Source organism: Callospermophilus lateralis, chromosome 6 (assembly GCF_048772815.1).
Source record: "Callospermophilus lateralis isolate mCalLat2 chromosome 6, mCalLat2.hap1, whole genome shotgun sequence".
Lineage (NCBI taxonomy): Eukaryota > Metazoa > Chordata > Mammalia > Rodentia > Sciuridae > Callospermophilus > Callospermophilus lateralis.
In genome coordinates, this window is record NC_135310.1 from 118,788,666 (window position 1) to 118,811,151 (window position 22,486).

Here is a 22,486-nt window from a genome sequence, read left to right on the forward strand (position 1 = left end):
TAAAAAATAAATAAATATTAAAATTCTCTCTCTCTCTCTCTCTTTAAAAAATAAAAAATAAAATAAAGAAGTACATTTTTTAAAAAATTAAAAAAAAAAAAAATCCTCCAGGGCCCATTTTGAAAATGCCCTCTTCAGAGAGCCCTGTCTAAGTCCAGACAGGATTCTACCTGCTGTTCTCCTGGAATGTAATTCTTTCCACTTGTTGGTATTTATCACAGCTAATAATGATGAGCTGGGTACAGTGGCACACACCTGTAACCCAGCCACTAGGGAGCCTGAGGAAGACAATAAGTTCAAGGCCAACCCAGACAATTTAGCCAGAATTTGTCTCAATTTTTTTTTTTTTTTTTTTTTTTTGGTACTGGGGATTAAACCCAGGGGCACTTAACCACTAAGCCACATTCCCAGCCTTTTTTTTTTTTTTTTTTTTTTTTTTTTAAGAGTCAGGGTCTCGCTAAGTTGCTTAGAGCTTCCTTAAATTGCTGAGGCTGGCTTTGATCTTACAGTCCTTCTGTCTCAGCCTCCTGAGCCACTGGGATTACAGGCCTGTGCCATCACATCAGGCTTCAAAATAAAAAATTTTAAAAAGCATGTAGCTCAGAGGTAGATAACTCCTAGGTTCAATCCCTCAAAACTGCAAAAATAAACAAAACAAATAAATAATGATGAGATCATTATTCTCTATTTGTATGTTTATGCCTTTACTTTCTGTTTTTCTCACATGATTATAAGCTCCATGAGGACAGGGACTGAATTCTTTAGTTCATCATTATATGACCCACTGCTTGTCTTAGAGAACAAAGTAAGTACTCAGGAAATACATGTTGACTGACTTTCAGATACAAGTTTCCTTACCTTTAACATCGGATTATTAATGTCCTCCTCATAAATATTACTGTGAAGTTGAAGAGAGGTGGGGAGCAAGGGTCCTGAGACATAATAGGTGGTCACTTAATTATTATTATTATATATCCAGAGGTGAAGATAGGACTTGGAGGAGGGGATTGGAGGTTGTTTAGTGTCAGATTGGGTTTATGTCACAGGTGGGCATTCCAGGAGGGGACAGCGGCACAAAGCCATGGAAGAGAGTAAATGCCAAGGCAGTAAGAAACCTGTGAGTCTGGATCAAGAGTAGGTGGGGAACATCCAGGGAGTCAGAAAGGCAGAATGAGAGCTGGGCACAGTGGCGCACGCCTAGGATCCCAGCGACTTGGGAGGCTGAGGCAGGAAGATCACAAGTTGAAGGCCAGCCTCAGTCAATTAGGAAGACTTTGTCTCAAAATAGAAATTTAAAAAGGCAGTGATGTGAGCTCTGGAAGAGCCCTGAATATCACTTAAACACATTTAAATTTGGTCCTTGGGAAGTAGGAAGCCAATGAATGATTTTAAGAAAAGGAATCAATGGGGCTGGGGATGTGGCTCAAGTGGTAGCGGGTTTGATCCTCAGCACCACATAAAAATAAAATAAAGGTATTGTCCACCTTAAAAATAATAATAATTATAATTATAAAGAAAAGGAATCAAAGGAAGAAGTAGTATTTTAGAAAGATGTGGCAAATCAAGTAACTAAGAAGTGAAAAAGCATCAGCTTTTCATTCAAAATCCATCTCTGATCCCTGTGATTATATGCATGGGTTAGAAGCAAAAGCTCCCACAGGACACAGATCTAGATTTGGATCCATTCAAATCCAGCAACTTAACTCTCTAGCTGACACTGAGCACAGTTCACCTCCCTGAGCCTCAGGGTCTCCACCAGGATCATTTCTACCCTACCCATCTCACAGGACTCCCGTGAGAATCACATGAAAAAAAAGAAGACACTCATTAAAATATTGAGCCCTGGTCAAGTTGTGTGATATATGCTATGAGATAGAGATGAAGTAGAAGTGCTCTGCACAGACCAATTACTGAATGCTTACTGTATGCAGCTTTCCACCTGTTATTTCACCTTATCTACACAATTTCACTACCAGGCTGGTACTATAAAATCCATTTACAAAGGAGGAAATGGAGACTCAGAGAGGCCAAGTATCTCACCCAAGGATGCTCAGCTTTTCAGGGGCAGGGCTCAGGGCTTGGGCTCAGCACTTACCCATGCCTGAGATGGCTGCTTCCCTCTATAGCTACCTACACCTTTAAGCACACACAGTAATTCCTCAGTCATATAGACACAGTCTGTGTCTTGCTGTGCCCTTTCCTGGTCGGGTTTTTTTTTGTTTTTGTTTTTTTTTTTTTTTTAATATATGCTTAAAAAAAAAAACTTTATTTTGTTTATTTATTTTTATGTGGTGCTGAGGATCGAACCCAGGGCCTCACACTCCAGGCAAGTGCTGCACCACTGAGCCACAACCCGAGCCCTCCCCACCTCCGCCCCCGACTCCCCGCTTTTTAATTAGACTTCAGAAAATTTCTGGGACCTTTGATTGGACCCCTCCTCAGCTTTCTCAGAACTTAACCAAACCTCTCCCACGACATTAATCTCACCAGTACTATCCCTGGACTCCAACTCTTTAAGAAAGACATGTCCCCTATCAGAAAAAAAAAAAAGGTTTACACCCCAATATAGGCACAATCATACACGTGCTTCTGGAAATCATATATTAAGTATTTGCAAATCCTTGTTCTTTTTTAAAAAAAATTTTAGTTGTATTTGGACACAACACCTTTGTTTATTTATTTTTATGTGGTGCTGAGGATCCAACCCAGGGCTAGGTGAGCGCCCTCCCACTGAGCCCCAGCCCCAGCCCTTGTTCTTGGTTTTTTTATGAGAAATAAAGATAAACACAGGATCTGGTCCAATATTGTCCTGGTTGGCGGAACTGATCACTGACAAATTACAAATCGGCCCCTGAACCCAAAGCTCCTGAGTTGGGGGCACCTAGGTTTTTCGGCTGCTGGGGCGAGCTCGGCCTGTCCGCCTCTGGGCTCGGTGGCCGGGACCCGTGGGAGGGCGCCTGGTGGCCGCAGCCCCTCCCACAGGGCTGCAGCGTGAGGTGGGGTGAAGCTGAGCCGGGATTAGCGGTGGCAGGGGAGGTGCCGCGGCCGGGCGCCCAGAGCGGGGTGCGGAGGCAGAGCGCCATGCCGCTGCAGGACGACACCCTCCGAGAGGTGTGGGCCTCGGACAGGTGGGAGCCCCGCAGCCCGCGCTGACCCCGGGGCCAGGAGGAGGGGCGGGGTGGGAGGAAAGGGGCAGTGACGGTCCGATCCCTTGGCCACCCTCAGCGGGCATGAGGAGGACGGCCCAAGCCCCCAGGTGCAGCGGCGCGCCAAGCAGGTATGTCGCCCCCTAGAAGGGGACCGAGGGAAGCCCCGTCGAGGTACCCGAGCAGGCGGGGCGGGGGGCGCCCTCCGCAGTCTGTGGGGGTCCGGATCTGGAGTTCTGTGGGGGGAGAGCGGAGAGCGCTGCCGAGTAGGCGGCGTCGGGGCGGCGCGGGGCCGTGGCCCTGGAAGTGGCCTTGGGGCCTGGACGGCAGCCCCTCGGCACCCCAGGAAGGGGCTGCGGTCCCCTCGGGATAATCCGCGGTTATTTCTGGCGGCTCAAGGGATTAGAGGGTGATGGGCAGCCCCGGAGCCCCCCTTTCCCTCCTCGCCGCCTCTTGACCCCCGTTGCACAGCGATCCGCCCCCGGACCCAAGTTAAGGAAGAAGAAGCCCGAGACCCCCGAGTCCCCCGGCGCCCCGGGCTCCAAGCCGCGGAGGCTGGCAGGTGGGCGGGGCCGAGTCGCGCTGGGGAGGCGGGGGGGACAGGGCGGGGGGGGGACAGGGGACCCGGAGACCAGTGGCAGCCGGGAAGCTGCCGCAGGTGGGAATGGCACCCGGGAGCCCGCGCTGGGCACCCAGCGCCTCGACTCTGAGCCTCGCGTCTCGGCCCAGCTGGGCGGAGGCGGAGGCCGCGGGAGGAGGCCGCCCCGGAGCCCACGGTCTACGCCAAGTTCCTCAGGGACCCCGAGGCCAAGAAGCGCGACCCCCGGGAAACCTTCCTGGTAGCCCGGGCCCCAAAGTCCGAGGACGGTGAGAGGACTGGAGGGGAGGGTTGGTGAGGGGAGGGTTGGTGCGGGGAGGGGCTGGGCGGGAGCACCCCAGAAAACAAGTGAAAACAGCCTTCTGTGCTCTGGCTTTGACTTTGAGCCCGTGAGGTGCTAAGCACCGACCTCCTGAGGTTGATTCTCTTATTATTTTCCCCATTTTACAGACAGGGAAACTGAGACCCGCAGAGGTTAAGAGTTTTGTCTTAAGCAACAGCTAGGAGCCAGAAGTAGCCCAAATGGCAGTGACTGGGGATTCAGGAAGCGTGGGACAAGGACAAAGAGGAGGACCCAGTGAGAAGGGAGTGGAGAAAGGGAAATGGGAAGAGAGAGGAAGGGAAGGGAGTCAGGAAGGGCTTGCAGTTAGAAGGGCTTGTTTCCCAGAAGAGCATCCTGCAGCCAAAGCCCGCCCTCCCGACCTGAAAACCTGGGGGTTTGGAGGCCCCCCTCATTCTTCCAGGAAGGTGCCAGCTCGCCTCCTGTCCCGGACCTCAAGGTGCCCATTCACCCCTTCCCAGCAATCTGGGCTTCCCAGATAAGGGGGGCCCACCCCAGCCCCCATTACAAGGAAGTTCTATCTACAGAGGAGGAAGAGGAGGATGAAGAGGAAGACCAGGAGGAGGAGGAGGAAGAGGAGGAAGAAGGAAAGAAAGAGAGGACCCCTCTGTCTGCTAAGAAACCCCCAAAGAAGGCTTCTGCAGACAGGAAGGAAAGGAGGTCCAAGGCCCAGGGCCCAAGGGGTGGGTACTGAGTGCTGTGGGCAGAGGCAAGCAAAGGTGGGCTAGCCTGAGGGCTGGGGCTCACCCGCATGCAGGCTGAACCTCCAGCCTCCATGCAGCTTCACAGGGGGGTTCTTCCTCAGAGTTTCTTCCCCCACAGTCCTTGAGGATATAGATCATTATGTGCTCCCCCCCTCACACACACACCCCTACCCTGGCCCCTGCCCAGGATACTCATTTAAAAAAGAAATTGTAGTTGTAGATGGACACAATGCCTTTATTTTATTTGCTTATTTTTATGTGGTGCTGAGGCTCCAACCCAGTGCCTAACACATGTTAAGTAAGCTCTGTACCTCTGAGGCACCGCCCCAGCCCTGTTTTTTTTTTTTTTTTTCTTTCTTAACTCAATGTGAATGAGGGTTGTAATGTTTTATAAAAGTATCAAAGTGATAGCAGTAAAAAGAAACCAATGACCCAGGCACCATGGCACATGCATGTAAATCTAGTGGCTCCGAGGTTGAGGCAGGAGGATCGTGAGTTCAAAGCCAACCTCAGCAACTTAGCAAGGCCCTAAGCTACTCAGTGAGATCCTGTCTCTAAATAAAATACAAAATAGGACTGGGGAGGATGTGGCTCAGTGGTTAAGTGCCCCTGAGTTCCATCCCCCAATGTCCCTCCACCAAAAAAATCAATCAATAAATGCTGCCATGGCTTCCTGGCCTGGGTGCCTCAGCCTGAAGGTGCCTGGAGTCTGACCCACATGGGATCAGGCAGTTAGAACAGTAGGAACCCTGGATCTCTGGGGAGAATCGGAGGACTAGGGATTCCGGCCTGAGCTGGTTTCCTGGAGGAGAAGGTGGGACAGCAGGATTCAGGAGCTCAGGTAAAGGGCCTGGTGTGTGTGTGTGTGTGAGTGTGTGTGTGTGTGCATGCTTTCATCTCTTCATGTGGTAACTTCTAGTTAGGCTCCTAGTTTTTGCTTCTTTGAACTGGGGGGTTGGGGACATAGACTAGCAGAAGGCTGCAGGCCCCCGTCAGGCCTCAGGAACTGGAGGAAAGGAAGAGGAAAGTTCTTCAGCCCCGTGAAGCACCTTCTTTTCCTAGCCCCCACCTTCCATCTCCAGGGGACCTTGGAAGCCCTGATGCCCCTCGGAAACCTCTTCGCATTAAGAAGGAAGCCGGGGAGGGGACCAGGACCAGAAAGACCAAGAAGAAAGGTGAGCCCACCCAAGGAGGTGCAGGGGATTGTGACGTGGAGGGGGTTGTGACCCTTTAGCCTGCTCACTGTGCAGGGTCTGAAGAGGCTGACAAGGACCCCTCAGAGAGTCCAGCCAGAGTGAGGAAGAAGAACCCAGCCGCCATGTTTCTAGTTGGGGGAGATGGTCCAGCGGAGAAAGCTTTAAAGAAGAAAGGTGGGTAGCAGTGGCCTCTGGTGCCATGACATCTTGAGGCGGTCCCAGAGGTGGGCAGCTGGTAACATTTATGTCATGTGGTACAGCACAGGTGACGAGTGTGGGTTTGAGAGTCAGAAAATTTAGGGCGCTTCTTGATCACCCACTTTGGGAGCTGTGTGGTCCCAGGCAAGTGTCTCAGGCTTTCTGAGGCTCTGATAATAACATGGGGTGGACCTTCTTGTTGTGGGGAGGGTCCAAGTGAACCCCAGGGAGTTGGAAGGCCTCAGACAACTAGGGTAAGGAGTTCACAGCCATTTTCCCTCATGCCCAGGGCTGCCCAAAGGCCCAGCAGAGGAGGGCAAGGAGGAAGAAGAGGAGGAAGAGGTGGCAACCGCAGTACCCAAGAACAGCAATCAGAAGGGCAAAGCCAAAGGAAGAGGCAAGAAGGTTAGAGACCAGCGAGGGAGGGCCAAGGACCCTTCAGGGAGGAGTGGCAGGTCCTGGACTTGGGGCCCTAGAGCGTGGAGCTTTGTGGGTTGGGGTTCTTGGGTCCACTTGGAGTTAGAATCTTGTCCCCCACCTTGGGACAGGATACAAGGACAAAGGACATCAGGCTTCTAAGAACAGGGGAGGCATTTGTGGGGTCACCAGCCTAGGACTGGTCACCCAAAGGCTTTATGTCATCTGGTGACTGAGGCCTCCCCTTTGCCAACACACAGTCGGAGGTGTCTCCATAGGGCCTTGTGAAGAGACACACATTTTTCAGTACAAAGAAGGTGAGCACACAGGCAGAGGGACACATCGGTACACACCTTCGGGCACGTGGAGCAGCTGACAGTCAACTGGCTGTACCAGTTATTTCCACCCCGTTGCTCTGAGTTCCCTCCCCAGGACCTCCCAGCATATAAACAATCCAGCAACTAAAGAGTTAACGCCTGGTTATCCTGGGCCTCCAAGATTCTCCTCCAAGCTTACCAGGGACAGGGCATTCTCTACAGGCAGAACAGGTTGTTAAATACTTTGGATATTGCCCCTGCCCACAAACAGAACTCAGGTACCAATACATTTCAGCTGGAGTAAAGAGGAGAGGGAGGTGTAACAACAGCAAAAAAAAAAAAAAAAAAAAGTGATGAAAGATGAAAGTCTTTGAGGAACAGGTTTACACAAGTGGAGAGAGCACGGCAAGAGTACAGCCCTGGTCTTAGGTTTGTGGGTTTATTAGTTTGTGCAGGAGTGGTCAGGTCTTGTGGGACTGATTCACATTAACCAAGATGGCCAGATGCTGATGTATAAACTGAAAGGCCAATTTATTATCTCCCAGGGGCAGTATAATTGCAGAATAGCCTTCAATGCAGTAGGCCCTTGAAATTCACAGCTGTGGAAGTATTTGAATAAGTTCTGGCTTTCTCCACATCACATACCAAACATAGTCTTGTGTTTCCCGAGTTTCTTCTCAAGCAGGATGGAGTGCAGAGTCGAAGGTTGTTTGCCCTCTGGCTAAGGGCCCACTGTTCCACCACACTCACCTCACACAGGGCAAAACTGCCCTCACTAGAAATGGCCAGCCATGGCACACCCGGGCTTCTGAGTGGGTTACACACAGCATTTAATCCTCAAGTGCACACACCATGGTGGTAGTCTGTTTTCTCCCTGATGTTTCATCAAGTTAGGCTTAGAATCTTGGATCCCCTCCGATAGAACATGAAGACAAAGGGCACCAGGTCTGTGAGAACAGAAGTGACCATTATGGGGCCACCAGCCCACCCTAGGGCCTTATGCAACCGAATGTTATTGGGAGTTTTCCCAAGAGCAAAGTGAGCATATTCACACATTCATGTATTAGCTAGGTATTGCCATGTAACAAATTGCCCCAAAACTTTGTGTCTTCAAACAAGAAATATTTATTTTCTTATGCAATCTCTGGGAGTTAGAAATATGGGAGGGGGTTGGCAGGGCAGTTCTGGCACAGGGTCTGGCGTAAGGTTGCAGTCAAGGTGACAGCAGGAGCTGTGGTCCTCCAGAGCTGGCCTGGAAGTGGACAGTGTACTTCCACAATGATTCACTGCCGTGGTGTTGGGTGGAGGCCTCTGTTCCTCTCCACTTGAGCTCTCCCCGGAGCTGCTAGGGTGTTTTCATGATATGGCAGTCAACTTCTCCCACAGCCCAACAAAAAAAAAGGCAGGCAGAGGCCAAAATATCTTATGTGACCCAGCTTGCAGGTGACCCCCTTCACTTCTGCCATATTCTATTGGTCACAAAGACCAACCCTGACACACTGTGGGAGGAGACTAGAGAAGAATATAAATACCAGGAGGCAGGAATCACCGGGGCCATCTGGGAAGTGGGCTACTAGATCCACTGAGTGTTTGCTCTATGCTAGCAATAATAGCAGCGGCTAACCCATGGACAGTGCATGGGGAGGACACAGCTGTGCTTCCATTCAGCCTCGGTTCACCCCTCTGATGCAGTGTCCTCACGAGGGAAGATCTGTCTAAAGTCTCTGATAACCAGGCTTGATGGTGCACACCTGTAATCCCAGCTCTTCAGGAGGCCGAAGGCAGGAGGATTGCAAGTTCAAACCCAGCCTCAGCAATTTAGTGAGGCCCTAAGCAACTTAATGAGACCCTGTCTCAAAATAAAAGTTTTAAAAAGGGGGTTGGGGGTGTTGCTCAGTGGTTAGGCACCCATGGGTCCAATCAATCCCCAGTAACAAAATGATAATAATAATAGTAATAATAAACATATATCCCAGATCCTTGGGTTCATGAGGGCGATGACTGGAATCTCACCCCACCGTGTGAGGTCCCTGAAACCTTGGTACCCCAGTTCCGTGTTACGCAGTTAATGTGAAAAAAAGGAAAGGGGACTATCAACAGGACAGGCGTTTGGTGGTGACCCAGGATTTGAACCCACACCATCCAGCTCCAGGGGCTGGGCTCTGAGCCACAAGCTAAGTCAGATAACAAGGAAGCATGAAGCCCTGGCGCCGCCTTGTGCGGTGCGCGGGGCTCGGGGTCAGGGTGGTGGGTCCTGGCTCCGGTCGCGCTGCTCCATCTGGACTCTTCTCCCCGCACAGAAAGCGGTGAGTGGTCCCACCTGCCCGGCCCGCGTCCCAGCGCCCGGGACCTGCTGAGGGGGCGCCGGCCCGGGCCTGAGCCACCCTCTGCCCACCCAGAAGGAGGAGCGGGCGCCGTCCCCGCCGCTGCAGGTGGACGATCCCCAGACCTTCGTGCTGCGGCCCGCGCCCCAGGGCCGGACGGTGCGCTGCCGGCTGACCCGGGACAAGAGGGGCATGGACAAGGGCATGTACCCTTCCTACTTCCTGCACCTGGACGCCGACAGGAAGGTGGGCAGGAGGGAGAGCCGGCCGAGGGAGGTCAGGGCTGGGATCGGATGGGCCTTCTCGCTGTCCCCAGGCGCCCTGTCCTCCCTTCATCCTCTGCCCTCACCCCTCCCAGGTGTTCCTCTTGGCTGGCAGGAAACGCAAGCGGAGCAAGACCGCCAATTACCTCATCTCCAGCGACCCCACCAACCTGTCCAGAGGAGGGGAGAACTTCATTGGGAAACTGAGGTGGGCTGGCTTCCTGGGGCTGGGGCGGTCAGTCACTGGGGGGCCGTAGGCAGTCACTGTGGCTAGAAGTGGCCCCATGGTTCAAGGAGTTTGGGGTGAGCCCCAGGTACTCCTTTTTCTAGTGAGTCCCCAGGTGACTGCACACCCCTGCTCCTCTCTTGGAGCAGGGCATTGGCTCCAGGAGGGCAGGGACCACCCTGTCCTGTTAGTGACTGAATGTCCAGCACCTGGCCTACAGTAGCCACTCAACCAGCATCCCTGGGTGAAGGAAAGCACACAAAGGCCTTAAGCTGCTCATCCACCCTGGCCACAAGTGTGGAGGGGGGCACTGGGAAGTGAGGCCTTGTTGCTTATTTATGCATTTCACAAAAACTTACACAAGGCCTAGGAACGCAGCAGGCATAACCTAAGCAACTTCCAGATATTAAGTCATTTCGTCCTTTTATCAACAAAAGGAGGGGAAATACTCATTTATTTTCTTTTTTGTGGTACTGGGGATTGAACTAAGGGGCACTTTACTATTGAGCCACATTCACAGCCCTTTAAAGATTCTGGCACAGGCTGTCCTCCCACCTCAGCCTCCTGAGTGGCTGGGATCCTAGCTGTGGGCCTCTGCACCCAGCCAGGGAAATATGGTCGGTCGTTATGTCCATTTTCTAGATGGAAAAGTGGATGCTTGGAGAGGTTAAGTTGTCTGCCTAAGGTCACACAGCCAGTTTAAAAGAGGAAGCTGGGATTTGAATACTGCTCAGTCTTCCTATAGATTCAGCTTTTGAAGAGACCCCCCCAGAGGGGGAGGCCTGGGGTAGGGTCATGAATTTCTCAGTCCTAAAAAAAGCCACCCTTGCTCTCCAAACTTGAAGGCTGTGGGGCAGGATGTGGAATGCCTCCAGCCTGGCCTCCAGGTCTACCTTGCTTGCAGGTCCAACCTCCTAGGGAACCGCTTCACCGTCTTTGACAATGGGCAGAACCCACAGCGGGGAGGAAGCAGCACTAACCTGGGGAGCCTTCGCCAGGAGCTGGCAGCTGTGATCTATGTGAGAACTCCTCCTGTCCCCACGCCAGGCTCCTCCTCTTGCAGGGGGCCGGCCTAACGGGCATCTCCCTCCCAGGAAACCAACGTGTTGGGCTTCCGAGGCCCCCGGCGCATGACAGTCATCATTCCCGGCATGAATCCGGAAAACGAGAGGGTCCCCATCCGGCCCCGAAATGTGAGCCCAGCATCCCCTGGCCCCGGAAGATCTTGTTCCCTATGCGGCCCCCCCTCTGGGGACCCAGCACCCAATCCTCTGACACACACACCAACCTCTGCACACAACCTCTGCAACTGTGAAATGAATCCGGGTTCTTTGTAATTGAATTCAGTGACAGGACCACACAGAGTTTTCCAAGGTGTGATCAAATCGTCCATTCATATTCACAGAGTTGACAGATAGCATGGAGCATGGAGCAGTGGCATGGAGCATTCTAGGTACCCGGAAGGCATCCGTGGACAAAACGAAGAAGTGCCCCTGGAAGCTGGCATTGTGGTGGAAGGAAGCAGCCACTAGACAATAACTGAGATAAATGAGCATGATAGTGGAAAAAAGGGAGATAGCAAGTGTGGGTGTTAAGTTTTCAATATCAAATATGATCCTTGGAGAGGGCCTCATTAAGATGAGATCTAAGCACTCTGGAAGGTGAGGGAGCAAGTCAGCAGATATCTGGGGAAAGGGCATCTAAAGAGCCAGTGCAAAGGCCCTGAGGCACAGGGTGCCTGCTTTGAGGAGTGGCTAGCTGGCTGGAGTGACCTGAGGTCAGAGGTGAGGATGAGGGCAGAGAGGGCCTACAGGGAGAGAGGTGCCTAACTGGTTTTTTTGCTGAGAGAAGTAGGAAGCCATGGAAGGGTTTTGAGCAAAGGCATGACATGGTATATTTTTAAAAGCAGAGGTTGTTTTGTGTGGGGCTGGGGGGAGAGCTGTCCTGGAGATTGCCAGTTCTGGGCTCTGCTCCTGAGCTCTACAAGTGGGTGAGTCCAGGATTTCAGAGTGATTGGCTTGTACCATACTCACAGGATACTGATGTCACTTTACTCATTTACAATGAAAAGTAATACCCCTGTCAGCTGATCCCTCCACATCCTCTCCTGCTACAGAGCCAGGCTGTAGCCAGGCCAGGCTGAACTGTGGGGCACAAGTCGTGAGAGGCTCCATCTTGAGGTTCTCAGCGCATGGGTCCCACAGCTGCCCCTCTGTGCCTGGGGTCAATACACACATCTAGTTTGAGCTTGGTAAAAACCAAATGTGCAGTTTACTCATCCTGCAATCATTTATTAAACACGTGCTCTGTGCCGGGTACCAGAGATCCAAATGCAACACAGTGGTTTGACTGCTCAGTAAATAATCTAAATTCCATGTGGGGTTCAGAAGTCTCCTTGTAAGAGGTGATCTTGAACCCCGAATAGGTGACAAGGACACTGGGAAAGGACCATCTCACAAGCACTGTCCTACAGAGGCTGCTCCTTCGTTTGAGAAACTCTCCTCCAAGGACATTCTTTTTGGCCACTGTCTACCTGTCCATCTTACCAAGCTCAACTGTGCTCTCCTTGAAGGTTCTAGAACATTCAGTTTATCCCCGTAATGAATGGATGGCAGCCTGTGGCCATCTCTGAGCACTATCAGGCACCAATGGCACACAGCTCCTGGGTGCCAGGGGCCCTTTTCCAGTCTCCAGCCCTCTACTTGGGCACCCCCTTAGACATACCCCATTGTCATGGATATGCACCCTGGCCACTAGGGCCCTGCTGGTGCCAAGCATGCTCTAAAACGCCCTGATTGGACATCAATGGCCAGCCTGCATACCTGTGGCCTGCCAGGGTCAGCACCAAGCTATCCCGGCCAGCTCTAACCATCCTCTCCCTGTCTGCTCTCCCCTACCTCACCCCTGGCTCCTAGGCCAGCGATGGGCTGCTGATACGCTGGCAGAACAAGACCCTGGAGAGTCTCATCGAGCTGCACAACAAGCCACCTGTCTGGAATGAAGACAGTGGCTCTTACACACTCAACTTTCAAGGCCGGGTCACTCAGGCCTCGGTCAAGAACTTCCAGATCATCCATTCTGATGACCGTAAGTATCTGCAGGCCAGGTCAGGCTGTTCCCCAGCATCCCTAGGACCAGGACCCCCGCCCAGGCCTCTCCCTCCACATATTAGCCTGGCTCTCACCCTCAAGCCTGTAGCTGAATATCCAGCAGGGTCTCTCTCCTCCACGGGCAGTCACGTTGTACTCCCAGGAACCTCAGGTGTTGCACGCAGCTGTCTGGAGGTTTACTGTTCCAGGTTCTTGTTCAAACATTGACCAGAACTCTGGGGTAGGTTCTGGGACATTCTGGCTAAGACTGTGTTGAAGGGAGCATTGAGCTGCTGGAGTTTGAAAACCACCAAGACCCAACTCCTCTGTGGTCAAAGAGAGGGCCAAGGCTCAGAGAGGGCAGCCCTTTTCCCAGTCTCCCAGTTCTTCCAGGCAATTACACTGGCCCTCAAAATTTATTTCACCAAAATGACACAGTGCTTTCTACGTGCCAGACACTGTTCTTGGGATTTTACAGATATTGCATCATTATATCCTTTCAACCCCATGAGGAAGGTACTATTATTATCTGTATTTGGCAGATGAGAAAACTGTGGCACAGAGAAGTTAAGTAACTTGCCCAAGTTCAAACAGCTAGTAAGAGGTAGACCTGGGATTAGAGCCTTCACAGTCTGTCTCCAGTGCCCATGCTCTTAACCCTCTTCAAGATGGTTGCCTTTTTGGAGCAGGGAATATTAAACCAGCATTTCTTAGTGCCTACTGTATGTCTTAATTGAAGTCAAAAGATAACAATTAAGGATTTAAGGTATACAATTAAGTGAAAACGACCCTGTTGCAAGCTTGGGGGAAAAGAACCCCCTAGGGTGAGGAATTTAGGGATAGGACAGTGTCTCCCAAAGGACTCCAGGTTCACAGGGTTAGGCCAATACTAAGCAACTCCCCATCCCCCACTGCTTCCTGGGGATGTGCCCAGTGTCACCTGTCCCCTGGCCTTGGGACTGCTTTCCAGATCACATTTCTGGTGAAGCCTGGTCTGCCACCAGACCAGGGTTTGGGAGTATTTTTAGCAACTTCCTGTCCCTATGGATGGGGGAGGTGTTGAGACTGGGGCTGGGAACAGGGATCACAAGGGGAGAGTGGGTGAGGGGGGCCACTGGTTAAGGAAGGGAGCCTGGGGTCGAACATGGGACTTGGGGACCAAGGATATGAAGAAGAAATAGCGTCTAAAGCAACAGAGGAATTGGGAAGGAAGGGTTCTGAGCTTGGTTAAGGTTGACAGGGTCCTGCTCTTGATTAAGTGCCTCCTTCAGCATGGCTCTGGGCCGAAGCAGATAAGGCAGGGCCCTAGTCCCTGGGGGCTTACAGTGACAGAGGGTAAAGTACAAGTGGTGCTGGTTGGATGAGATATGGAGAGATGGGTGGAGGTTGGTTGAGGATTGGCGCTCCAAAGGGAAAGAGACTTCTCCCTATGTTAAGAGCATTGTCTGCCAGGATGGGGGCTCCAAGGAGGTCTGGGACCGCCCCCACCGCCTTGTATCCACAGCGGACTATATCGTGCTGCAATTCGGACGCGTGGCAGAGGACGCCTTCACCCTAGACTACCGGTACCCGCTGTGCGCCCTACAGGCCTTCGCCATCGCCCTCTCCAGTTTCGATGGGAAGCTGGCCTGCGAATGACCCCAGCAGCCCCTCAGGGCTCGCCTGCGTGGGAGAAAGGATTCAGTGGAAGGTGGCAGGGTCCCTCCACCACAACCCCCACGAAAGGCCCCTCCCCTATCCGGGGTTGACCCCTCACTGCCTTTCGGTGACCTCGGTCCGCTCCCCAGCCTGGCACTGGCCGAAGCGGGCGGAGCTCAGACAGCGGCTGGGATGGAGATGAAGAACATCTGGAGTTGGAGCCGCACATCTGGTCGCGGAGCTCGCCTGCGCTGCTTCACCCCCTCCTCCCCGCGCCCCAGTCACTTCCTGTCCGGGAGCAGTAGTCAGTGTTGTTTTAACCCCCTCTGGGACCAAGCTAGGGCTCGGAGGAGCTGGGGCGGGTTCGGAGGAGGGGGCAGTGGCGGGTAACGAGGGCCAGGTACCCACATCTCCAATAAAGTCGCGTGCCAGGCCAAGCGCAGCGGTGGTTCTTCGGCGCGCGCGGAAAGTCGGGGGCGGGAGGGTCCGCAGCGCGGGAGAGGTCCTGAGGGCGGGCTGAAAGCCTCCTCCCCGCCCCGCTCCGCTCCCGCCCCAGCCCCGGGCGCTCCCGCGTCCCCTCCTCCCCGCCGTCGCGGGTCCTACCGAAACTCGGAGGGCGCGCAGTGTCGAGATGCCCCCCGCGGGGGGCCCCCAGGAGCGGGCCGAGAGGGAGGGCCCCGGCGGTCCGGGAAGAGGGAGAAAGGGAGAAATTCGAGAAACAAGCCACTCGGGGAGAACCAGACAAACCGGGTCCGGGCAGGGCGGGCGCAGTCGCCAGGGCGGAGCCGGGTCTGGGGCCCCGGGAGCGGGGGGCGGGTTCTCGGGCGGGAGGGGGCGCCCGCCTCGGCGGCTCAGGACTCGGGTGGAGGGGTAGGGAGTCCCGAGGCCCGTGCGCTCCGGCTCCGCCGATCTCCTCGTGACGCGGCACCCCAGGCCCCGGACACCGACGGGAGCCGAGCCTCGGAGGCGGGAGCTCCGCCCTCGGCACCGCCCCAGGCCGGAGCCCCAAATTCTGGCGGGGTACTGGGGAAGGGTGAGGCTGGTGTGCGGTGGGAGGTTGGGGGCGCCGCGCCGCCGGGCGAGGAGCAGGGCGCCCAGGCGCGGGAGGCCGGAGCGGCCCCGGGTCCCGCGGGCGCGGAGTGGACAGCGCGAGCGCAGGCGGCGGCTCCACGCGGGCCCGCCCCTCGCGGCCTGGGCCCGCCCCCTGCGCGCCCCGCCCCCTCCTTCCCGCAGCCCCCACCCCCGCCCGGCTCCTCAACACAAACTTTCCGTCCCGCTCGCTCCCTCCTCCACGCCCGGCGCCTCCCGCTCCGGCCCGGCTCATTCCGTACATTCCGGCTAGCCCCCTCCCCACGACCCCCCTTCCCCGACCCCCCTCGCGGCTCCGCGGGCCCGGTGGAGCTGCCCGGCCGGAGCGCCCCCCCGAGCTCGGACCAGGTAAGCCCGGCGGACGCCGGGAGGAGGCCTTGCTTGGGAGAGGTGGGTGGTTGGTTGGTTCTGAATCGGGGGAAACGCTAAAGAGGGGCAGGGTCCCGAGCTATTGTCCACCCTGAGCTGGAGCCCGGGATCTGGGTGCCGGGAAGTTTAGAGGGAAGGGGGAGAAAATCTCTCCGGGAAGCCCCGCCCACCTACCCCCCCGCGACCGGGACGAGTCGGTCCGCGGAGTAGGGAAGCCGGGAGCCTGTGTCCCCCGTGCCTTCGCCTGTCGGTCGGTTCGCGCTTCGGGTGTCCGCACCGGCACCTGAGACCGCACGGTTTGGAGGGCCTGCTACCGGGGACTTGTACCCGGGGCGCCCAGTCCCGGGCCCCGCCGCCCTTTGGACTCCCGGCCCGCGCTCTCCAGGAGCCCGCCGGGCCCCAGCTCCAGGCAGGCCTTGGGCCGGGCCTCCCGGCGCCCGGGCGGGTTCTTGCGCGCGGTGCCCGCGGCTGCACTGGATTGTGGAGGGTGTCAGGGAGCCAAGCTGTGCGCCCCGCCTGTGTGCCCCTCAAAAGGCAGGGGCTCAAGTTCGCTGCAGTTCTGCTGCCCGCGTCAGGATGGAAGTCGGGAGTTCCAGCTCTGAGCTCAGAGGGGTGGGATTTGGGGCCTTCGCGGCACTTCTTCAGGGCCAGTAGAGTATTGGAGGGCGGCTGGTGCACCCTTTCCCACCGGGTCCCCTCATTGTGTCATGCCCTATTCCTGCCTGGGGAAAGGGAGGACTGGCATGCTGGTCTGGGTCTGTTTTCCAGCCCATCCAGGCTCTGGGGCAGTATCATTGAGACCCTACTCTGTCACCTTTCCCACTCTGTCCTGGTTCAAAGCTGAGATTCAGGGAAGGGGGCATGAGGCCCTGGGCGAGGGCTTCCTCTTTCTGTCTTCCCTCTCTCCAGGTAGGGGCAGAACCAGGTCAGGCCTGGACTTGTAGTCCAGCACAGAGGAGGGGGATGGGGGCTGGATACAGCTCAGAGGGTCTGGTGCTGGTGGTGGCTCTGTGTATCAGGGTCTCCTGAGGCCTAATTTTGTGAATACATGTTCCATCCCAGAGTTGGGTGTCAGGACATCTCCTTGACCAGGATGCTGCGTGCAACCTGGGGCCAGGAGGGAAAGCAGAATTCCTAAAAGGTTGGAAGCTTGGGGGGATTTCAGACTCCTATAGCCCCTTCCCAAGACCCTCTCCTCTAGAGGTACCCCTCAGAATACCTCGTTTTGTGCTCTTCTGGGTTCCTTCTCACCCTGTGGGCAGGGGATAGACCAATGTGTGTATCTTCCCAGATTGGTTATCTATCTGATGAGGGTCACTTCAGGGTCCCTGTATCCCCACTCCTTGTGGAGTGGCTAGGAACCTATAAGCATCTCAGGCTCTTGCTCCGCCCCCATCTCCCAGGAGGTAACAGTAATTAATGCTAATTAGCACATATGTGCTGGGACATGGCTGAGCAGAATGGTCAATGGTTGGCAGGAGAGAGCTTTGAGTGTGTGTGCCTGTGTGTTGACATATGTGCCCCTGAGCATGCATGCCCTAAGCCCCATGCTGGCCCTCATGCGTTTGCAGACCCTAATATACACTGCTGGTTGGAGACAAACTAAATCAAGACGAGGTAGCTCAACAGAGGAGGTCAAGAAATTAGGGATCTGGTCCCAGGTGAACCTTTCACTAACTGTCAGGTTGAAGTCTCTTGGGTCTCAGTTTCCCTGCTTGGAATAAATGACTTTCTTGGGTGTCTTTTCTTGGAGCCCTCCCAGAGTCTCTGTATCCCTCCTTTACCTTCCTTCTCCTCCCATCAGTGAGCTTGAACCAGGTGGGTTCAAGACAGTTGGGTGGGTTCTCCCAAGTGGTGCAGCGAAGAAGGCAAGACAGACACACTAGAGGGCGGGAGGCGGTGAGGAGTAGCTACACCAGGTAGGCATGGCTGAAAACTTTGCCTGCAGCAGGTGTCAAGGGACAGGGAGGCCCAGTAGAGTTGGGGAAACTTGTCGTCTGGAGTAGGGTATAGCTGGGCTAGATGAAATGGGGTGTTCAGAGACCACCTGGATGGCTGCTCCTCTGTTCCATTCCCAGAGCCCTCTGGGGGCCCACTAGGGCTCACTGTGGAAGAGGCTGGAACAGGAGCTGCCTGTCCTACCCACCTCCTTGCTCAGGGTACAGGGGAGCAAAAAGGGAGTTCATAGTGAGAAGGAAGCTGGTGGTGCCAGCTGGGGAGCTTTGAGGGTCTGAATGCTGCCGTCCTCTGTGGAGGTGCCCAGGAGGTCCCAGCCTCTTTTTCCCACACAGGGCAGCAGAAGCGGTGGGGTGTAAAAGGTAGCCTTCAGGATCCAGGTCTCTGAGGACCTCTGGGCAGCCCTGAGGGCATGGCAAGAGCCACGCAAGAGCCTCTCTAGTTAGAGCTGGGAGGTCAGCAGGTCACACTCAGCATTGTCCCCACGGCCTTTCCCTGGAGGTCTGCTTCAGGAGTGGCTGCTGCCCAACTGGAGAGGGCCCTGCTCCTTCCCTTGGACCCACAGGGGGCTGGAGGCTAGGGCCCGAGAATTCCATCCCCCTGTAAAACCTCAGCCCTTGGGGTTTCCTAGAGTGCTGATTGCTTCCTGTACTCCCTGCCAGGCCCGATTGGACAGGAAGTGATATGGGGAAAACAGTGCAACTGTGTGTGACGCTGGGTGTGCGAGAGAGGCCGGGAGTGTGACACTGTGGATGAGACCGTGTGTCAGGTGAATGTGTGTGGGAGAGGCCCGTGCTCCATACAGTTCCTGAGAGACTGGATGTGTATGTGAGAGAAACTTTCTGTTACTTTGTGAAATTCATGCATGTGAGAGCCACTGTGACATTTTCTCTGTGTGACTGGCAATGTAAGTCCCTGGGAGAATCTGCGAATCTTCACTGCATGCGTATGTGGGAAGCTGTATGGGTGATGTTCCCTGTGTGTGTGGCCATCACACTGGAGTCTGTGAGGGAGACTGCTTTGGCCGTCTGTGTGTGTGCCTGTGGAGGGTGTGCATGTGTCAGAGGAAGAACCAGTGACAAGACATCCTGGGTGACAGAGAATGCTGCAGCATGACCAGTTCTGACGTTGTATGTTGTGAAATAGCATGAGATGGCCTCAGGTGTGACTGGATAGGACACTAGGTATGAATAAAAGGATAGGACCCACTATGGCCATGCTATGTGACAAGGGCACAGTGGTCACATCTGAGGTGTACTGTGGCGAGGATTTGAGTGTGAACACCGTGCATGGGGGAAACAGCGATTGCCACTCACACAGCATGTCTGTGGGAAAGAAACTGTGGGGTGTGACTGAGACCGGCTCTGTGGGTGGTCAGTATCTGAGCTGGTGTGAGTGATGTCCTCAGGGCTGTGCCAGACAGGGCGTGGGATCCTGTGGGTGATGCTTATGGGGACCTGAGACCCCAATGCATGTGGCATCTATGTGGAAGACCATGAAAAAGATACTGTTCAAAACCATAAGAAGAAATGTCCTTGGTGCCACTCAATTGTGCACATAAAAATAGTTTCAATGGTAAAACTTATGTTTTATGTATATTTTATCAGAATACAAATTTTAAAAAGGAAGGGGAGAGGCGCAGGTGACAGGGAATGAGCAGGAGAGTGGCAGTAAACAGAGCACGTGTGAGAGAGGAAGGGCACCGAGGAAGCCTGAGTGGCTGGTACAGCTCAGTGGGTGACCCCGGGCACCAGAGGCCCAAGATGCAGCCTACTGTTAATTGAGAACCAAGGGGTCCCCACTGATACCTGGGACTCCCTCCTTGGGTATGGGACCAGATGAGGGAAGGACTGTCTCAAAGAGCCAGAGAAGGTCCAGAACTGGTCCCTTCTCTGCAGGAGACTTGAAGACTCTCTCCAGCCCGCCTCCTGCACTGACAACCTATGGATGAGCTTTGGAGAAGGGAGCCTGGGGGGACTATCCACCCTACACTGGTTCCAAGAAAACCCCCACCCCAAGTGGTTGGAGGAGGAGGGGTAGAGGCTTGATTCCCAAATTGGAAGCACATTAATGATCTGGGGGAGAGGGGCGGAGGCCCCCATCTCCTCCTAGTGGGCTCTGTAAATTGCTTCCTCCTGTAAAAATCCTGGATCCTGCTCCAGGGAAGAGGGTCCTCCCTCTGCAGCCTGGCAGGGTGTGGCCACTTGGCAGGGTCCCTCAAGGGTCCTTGAGCTGGAGGTGGGGGATGCAAACACCATCCTTACCCCCTCCCCCCAGCACAGTCTGGTCCTAACCAGAGCGTGGCCACTTCTAGGGTGGGAGTCTTGGCAGCTGGAGAACAGCTGGCCCACTGTGGGGCGGGTGGGTGGGGGTAGGAGGAAAGGCCAAGGGCTGGGGAAGCTCTCCAGGCCCCCTGTTGCCTTCCCATGCTCAACCCTGCTGCTCAGCCAAGCCCAGGGTGAGGACAGGGGGCTCGCGCACTTCACTTGAATGGAGGGCCGGGGTCTGGGGAGACAGGCTGCCCTGTGGACTGGTGCAGGGTGGCAGGGAGGCCGGGTAGGTGGGCTCCTTCCAGTCTGCCTTTCCCACCAGGTACAGTCCTGAGAGAGCTTGTGCTTCCGCCTGGCCCGCCCTCCCCCGGTGAAGGAGCTGTATAGGGCCCGGTGGGCTAGGGATGGGAACCGGGCCTCTGCAGCAGCCCAGCTCTGGCCTGCATCCCTGGAGCTGTCCAGCCAGTTCTTCCAGCAGGTCTGGCCTCAGGGTGGGGAGTGGGCAGTAAGGTGCCCCTTATCTGCTCCAGGGCCCCAAAGCCTGCTCACCTCGCCTCCTAGGCCCTGTGCTTGCCACCACCACCCAGAGCCACCTTCTGACCCGGAAGGCTGAGGGCCTGGGAAAGGCGAAGCAGGTGGGGCTGGTCAGGCAGGGTGAGGCTGAGTAGCCCACCTGAGGGCTGCGGCCTGAACTGGAGGTGGAGGGCTGAGCCCTGGGACAGGGCAGGATGGCCTGGATGTGGCTGATTCCACTGTGGCCTTCCCCCTCACTCCTTCTTTTTTGGTCTGCCCTGACCTCTGGGTATCTCTGTCCTTGTCCCTGTCTTTCCCTGCACCCCCGCCCCACCCCACCCATGCCTGTCTTATCTGGGTTTATTGGCCTTTCCCCTCCTGTCCTCTTTACTCCCTCTGCTGCATGCCCCCTCCCCGGGTCTTGGTCTCTGTGTGGTGTGACCACTCTTCCTACTCTCCTCCCCCCACCCCAGCTTTTTCCATCTGTCTGTGGCTCTGGCACCCCGTCTTCTCTGGCTCTCTCTCTGGGACTCTTGTCTGTCTGTCCTACCCTGTCCCCTCTGCTCTCAGGCTCCACTCCCAGCCTTCACTGGGTCTCCTGCCCTTCTTGCTGGCACAGCCCAGCAAGGTGGTTTGCCCCGGGGGCTGCGTCCCTCCCAACCCCTGCCTGCCCTCCTGCCCCAGTCAGCCCCCTCTGGATTTCACACAGGAGCCTGTAGCCACTTCTGTCACCAGGCCAGTCCCAGTGGGGCAGGGGCCAGGGGGTGGGCACCTGTGAGTCACTGTCCTTGCCGCAAACAGGGTAGTAATTCTGGGAGACAGCAGCCAGGTGGCTCCTCACACTGACCCCTCCTGCATGATGAAGTTGCTGGAGACCTCACCAGCCCCCAGTAGCTGCCCGCTGTGATTGTCCACTTGCGCACCTCCTCCTGGGGTAGGAACACAGCAGCAGATCTGCTCACTGGTGCTGCTGGGCAGAGCTCTGTTTTGGGGGTGCCACCTGCAGGCCCCTGTGTGGGTACCTCTGCCCCCAGGGGCTTTCCTGGAAGGTCAGTCCTGCGGGTGCCTAAGAGCCAGCATGAGGGACCAGGGTCCCCATTCTCTCCTTGACTTGTCCTTTGGGCCCCCACTGTGCCCCTCCCCCTCCCCAGCTGCCCTAGTCCTGCCACCAGGGGCCACTGCCCTGCCCCCAGTCTGTCCCAGCTCCAGGCAGGCGGGCGCTGCTCTGTTCGCCATATTTGGCCACAGTGCTCCCAAGGGGGCGGGGCGGGACTGACATCACCCAGGAGGGGAGGGGGGGCACCTCCTGGACAAGGGAGGCCGCAAGCTGCCGCAGAAGTCTGGGGCTGCCAGGGCCCCCATGCACTGGGTCCCATGTTGCTCTGAGGGAGGCCTGGGGAAGGGGTTGAGGACTTCCCCAGGAGGGTGGAAGCCAAGGAACCCCTCTTTCCCTCCCTCTAAGAGCCAATTTGGGGAGAGGCCCAGCTTCCCAACAGCTTCAACATGGGAGTCCCTGGCCCCTCAACATCCCTCCCCCACCAGACAGCACCCCTCTGTCCCCTCATTCCTATCTAAGCATTGGCCTTGAGGCTGGGGGTCTGCATACTGCTTTCTGGAGTAAGGGACAGGCTGGGGATGGGGGAATCTGGCCCTTCTGACTCTGGCTACCCATTGGCCGTGCAAACAATTTCCTAGTGGTCTTGCAGGCCTCACACGAAGGCATACACAGCAGTGTGTGGCGGCGGAGCCGGGGGTGTCTTGAAGTTGCTCCAGCTGCTTGGACTGAGGGGATCCCCTGGCCTGGACCCACTGAGCAGACTCAAGGCAGCTGCT

General features: G+C 55.5%; 1 protein-coding gene across 2 annotated transcripts; it reads left to right on the forward strand.

Moving 5' to 3' along the window:
- The first annotated feature begins 3,081 nt into the window (after positions 1-3,081).
- Tulp1 (TUB like protein 1) lies at positions 3,082-14,836 on the forward strand. Of its 2 annotated transcripts, XM_076860204.1 has the most exons (15): positions 3,082-3,128; positions 3,226-3,277; positions 3,618-3,708; positions 3,876-4,013; positions 4,621-4,767; positions 5,871-5,963; positions 6,039-6,158; positions 6,472-6,587; positions 9,217-9,222; positions 9,316-9,486; positions 9,599-9,711; positions 10,634-10,748; positions 10,824-10,922; positions 12,645-12,816; positions 14,323-14,836. In XM_076860204.1, the coding sequence occupies exons 1-15, from the start codon at positions 3,082-3,084 to the stop codon at positions 14,454-14,456; spliced, it is 1,614 nt and encodes a 537-aa protein (XP_076716319.1). In that variant the 3' UTR covers positions 14,457-14,836. The 2 variants fall into 2 exon arrangements, with proteins under 2 accessions (XP_076716319.1, XP_076716320.1); XM_076860205.1 differs by lacking the exon at positions 3,876-4,013.
- The last annotated feature ends 7,650 nt before the right edge of the window (positions 14,837-22,486 follow it).

Excerpts from the sequence above, each read along its gene's own strand:
- Tulp1 (XM_076860204.1), top strand. The coding sequence starts at position 3,082 with ATGCCGCTGCAGGACGACACCCTCCGAGAGGTGTGGGCCTCGGACAG. Across the intron at positions 3,278-3,617 it reads TGCAGCGGCGCGCCAAGCAG|CGATCCGCCCCCGGACCCAA; the intron begins GTATGTCGCCCC and ends CCCGTTGCACAG. Across the intron at positions 9,487-9,598 it reads ACCTGGACGCCGACAGGAAG|GTGTTCCTCTTGGCTGGCAG; the intron begins GTGGGCAGGAGG and ends CACCCCTCCCAG.